Genomic DNA, 4,228 nt, shown 5'->3' on the forward strand with positions numbered 1-4,228 from the left:
TTTTTGCAGTTGTATCCAGGAACTCCTTACGTTATCGAACCGTCGCACTACGAGACGTATTTTGAGTTAAAAAAAAAATAATATCTCAACTCTGCAGTTGTATCATCATTTTTTCTTAATCTTTAATATAATCTTATCAATTTTATTTTTTACAACATTCAATTCTCGGTAGTTTATATAATACGGTTCTATCAAATATAATCCATTCGTGTACCCTTACCGTACATGTTTAAATTATATAAAAACAGGTCTAAACGGATATTTATTTGGACACGATCAAGAATGGGACAAAAATTTCAGACATACATGGTCGGAATGGGAAACCCAACGAAATGGACAGGGCTGGTTACAAGGAAGGAAACGACTCCACACGGACCACACCTATTCTGAATTTTTGTTTTAAAAGAACTTGTGTAATGAAGTTTAGTAGGTAATGAAAGCGATCTCACGAACGCTAGTTAAAGTTGGAAGAAAACTCCAAATTGATAACACTAACAATCATAAGGATTCTGAAAATTTATAACAAATGACGTACATTCAAAACAATGGGAACCACTAGTTATAGCAATCATGGAAACAACCCTTCACCGACATTCACAACCCCTTCGAAATAAAACATTGAATATTCAACATATCTCACAACCATCCATTACAAATGTCATTTTGCAGAAATCATATTTTCTTGTCTATCTTTTATTATTTAGAAAATTCAAAAGGTCCTTGGCTTCATTACGATTGTGGAGTGGTTAAGGATGTGCAAGCTAAACTGTCCACCTTTCTCAGAAGTATCCACTTTAGACTGTCCCGGAGGAGGAAGTAGCTCAAAGTTTTGAACCAACCTACCAATAGTGATTCCCAAAATGGGCAACGCCAATATAATCCCAGGACAGCTTCTACGCCCAACACCAAACGGCACATACCTAAAGTCGTTACCATTGGCTTCCACGTGCGCCTCTTCTTCAAAAAACCTCTCGGGTCTAAACTCTTCAGGCTTCTTCCAGCTGTTAGGGTTGTTTGCTAGCCACCAGGCATTGACCAGGATCTTGCTTTCCGCTGGGATATCGTAGCCGGCGAGCTTAGCGACGTTGAGGTTCATGTGAGGGACTAGGAGGGGAATAGCCATTCTTAGTCGAAGCGTCTCCTTGATCACGGCTTGGAGGTATGGAAGCTTGTGAAGCTCAGGCTCTGTGACTTGCACGCCTGGTCCAAGAACTGTGTCGATTTCGTTCCTTAGCTTGGTTTGGATCTCAGGATGGTTCACTAGCTCCGCAACTCCCCATTCGATGGACCACAATGTTGTCTCAATCGCTGTTTTAGAACAAAATGACGATATAAGCATCAGACAAAAAACATAAAAGACATTAGTATTAGCCACAATCGGACATTGGAAGAGATCTTAATTAATATATAAAGAAAATGCGTTAGATCCATTTATCATTGTTAACTTTTAAGTTGGAAGTTCATCTAACTTAATAATCACCACCTCATTTTAAGCGAGACACATAACTATCTCCAAACTTTCTGACCGGGATTCACCCAAAAGAGTAGTGTCCATTTCTTACGCAAGCAAGCATAAGACGTCTAAAGGATGGTTACGTATCCTACAAGTAACCGAGAAGGATGCTTACCAGCGACATTAATGTTCTCAACAATGTAAAGAACGTTGTCCTCATTGATCTCCCCCTTCTGTTGAGCATCAAGAATGTGATCGATGGCACATTTCAACCCCTCGCTACCCGTAGCCTTAGAGCTCGCAATCTGCCTGCAGTGATCTCACAATGTCAGTTTAACAAAAACCCTAAATCAGGAACAAGAATGATATAAACTACTCACTTCCTCTCCTCAACGAAGTACTTCTTGAAAAGCGATAGTCTCCGATCCTTCACATCTTGACAAATCTTCAAGTAGCCTCTCAAGAACGGCCTAAGGATAGGGATGAAGTCTCCATAGTTGTACTCAAAGCTCTGAGCCAACCTGCTTCTCTCTCCGTTCAAGGCCTTAAGCCGTAGAAACAGAGGATCATCCTCACTCTCGAACCTTCTATCAAACATGATACGGAACATGTTGTTGTACATCATCAACTGCAAGCGTTTCCTTAACACAATCCCTTTCGTGGCGGAATCAAGATTCTTCTTCACGTCCTCCACAACGCTCGCAGCTTCGAACTCCCAACCTTCCCTGTTCCGCTGCACAACTTTGCTGGTGAAAAACGGAACCGTCATGATCCTTCTCATCTTACGCCAGTGCTCACCGTAGACGGTGAACACCATGTCCTGTCCTTTGCCTGTGAAGATGTCGAAGACGACGTTTCTCGTTCGAGATCCGAACTCCACGCCTTGCGTGTGGAGCACTTCTTTGGTGAGATTGGGAGAAGAGACGACGACTAGGTTCCTCTGTCCCATACGGAGGAGGAAGAGGTCTCCGAACTTCTTGGCGTAGTCGACGAGGTTGCGGTGGTTGAGATCATCTCCGACTTGGAGCCAGTTTCCGAAGATGGGAATGGGGATAGGACCAGGAGGTAGGTTTAGTTTCTTGCCGCGGAGCTTGGAGATCACGGTGGCGAGAACCACCGCCGCGAAGACGGCGATGAGAGACTTTTCCAACAAGAGAAGATCCATCGCTGCTGAGGAAGAAATGTTGGTGAGAGATAGATGGTTTTATATAAGAGGGAAGAAGTTGGTTTGGTTTGAGAAGTGAGGCTAACGGCAGAAAGAGGACGGCGTTAGGTGCGTGGGGGTTGGTGAAGCTTTCAAATATTGAACGGCGTTAGATTTAACGGGATGGATGTGTGTGAGTGGTGGGGCTTGGTGTTGTTGATGGGGGTAGGTAAGAGAACCGTAAAGTGAGAAAGGTTGGTGAAAGGTGGAGCAGATGAACTTTGTATCCACATTAGTCAAGTCTGAAAAAAACAATTCTAAGTTGCAAACTGAATGTAATTTTTTAGAATAAAATGATGTGAAATGATTGATTTAATTAATTTCATAGATTTTTTCCCATTCATAAATATTCATTTCATCAATTCCATAAATAATAGATAAAATACAAAGAGATGGATTCCATATCAAATTTGTTCATAAATAAATGGAATGAATCTATTCTATTTTTGTTGTATTCTATTTCTAACATTTCATTTATTTTTACTCTACTAATTTCATATTAATTTACCAGTTACAACCCTAGAGTTATTCCTAATGCATATTAAATAATAATTTACTTACGTAGTTTTTGCTTAGATGTCAATCATAGTAATTTTTTTTTTAAATGTTATAATTTAATTGATCGATGATTTTAAATTTTTATTTATTTTAGTCAAGTATAAAATGTACATGCAAAATCGTCTTCCCCGTCAAACATCTCCCCCTTTTCTTATTATAAAATCGTCTAGCTATTTCATCTCATTTACTTCTTACGAAAGCTGTTTTTTTGTTAACTAAATATTATAAAAAGCATCTTTCTTTATTATAAAAAAAATTATTAGTTTTAAAAAAATTTAGGGACATATCTATCTATTTTATTTTAATTGGTGTTTTAATTTATAAATAAATACATAAAAATGGTTAATGTAATTAAAAATTACTAATTGACAAATATGTTATATAAAATATCATTTTGATTAGTTTAGTATCTAATCACAATATGAACAACCAACAAATAACATATTTAAGAACGTCGATCTATCATAAATGTTATATATTACAAATCGAAAACAAACACATGTATGGATGCATGTATGTACAACCATTACATTCTTTGTGCTCTTGAGAATTCCATATTTTTATTCTATTTAAATAAATACATGTGCGGGTGCAGAGATCAACCTCTAGTTATGTAATTAAATGAGAAGTATCAATCTTTTTTTGTAACAAAATAAGAGGTATCAATCATATGTAAAATTTAAGAAAATAGTTATTATTTGATTTGATTATGATTTTGAAATTTTATTTATTTATTCAAATCTGAAAATGCAATTTTAGAAGCAGTTAATATTTGTTGCCAAAAAATACAATAGTATTATTAGGCGTTTTGAGATGCCGTCAAAGCTGAAGCCGTCACGAAACCATGTCATCTATCTATATTATTAAAACCGAAGTACAAATAGAACTAACCTTCTTTTTAACAAGTTATTACATTAATTCATTGCATTTTTCACTCAATTTAACAATTTCATTAATTATATTACCTTAACAATACATCACATCTTTTATTATATTACCATAATAATAATATT

The 4,228-nt window shown here is 36.7% G+C and overlaps 1 protein-coding gene across 1 annotated transcript; it reads right to left on the reverse strand.

The window, feature by feature from the left end:
- Window positions 1-520: 520 nt before the first annotated feature.
- LOC106342634 (trans-cinnamate 4-monooxygenase-like) lies at window positions 521-2,667 on the reverse strand. Its single transcript, XM_013781629.1, has 3 exons — window positions 1,834-2,667; window positions 1,629-1,762; window positions 521-1,308 (listed from the first exon to the last, which is right to left on the reverse strand). The coding sequence occupies exons 1-3, from the start codon at window positions 2,616-2,618 to the stop codon at window positions 710-712; spliced, it is 1,518 nt and encodes a 505-aa protein (XP_013637083.1). The 5' UTR covers window positions 2,619-2,667; the 3' UTR covers window positions 521-709.
- Between the last annotated feature and the right edge of the window lie 1,561 nt (window positions 2,668-4,228).

The sequence above is a fragment of the Brassica oleracea genome, chromosome C4 (assembly GCF_000695525.1).
Source record: "Brassica oleracea var. oleracea cultivar TO1000 chromosome C4, BOL, whole genome shotgun sequence".
Taxonomy (NCBI): Eukaryota; Viridiplantae; Streptophyta; class Magnoliopsida; order Brassicales; family Brassicaceae; genus Brassica; species Brassica oleracea.

Coding starts and splice junctions, on each gene's coding strand:
- LOC106342634 (XM_013781629.1), bottom strand. CDS start 2,618: ATGGATCTTCTCTTGTTGGAAAAGTCTCTCATCGCCGTCTTCGCGGCG. Junction 1,763..1,833: donor TACTTCGTTGAGGAGAGGAA/GTGAGTAGTTTA, acceptor AGATCACTGCAG/GCAGATTGCGAGCTCTAAGG. Junction 1,309..1,628: donor TGAGAACATTAATGTCGCTG/GTAAGCATCCTT, acceptor GTTCTAAAACAG/CGATTGAGACAACATTGTGG.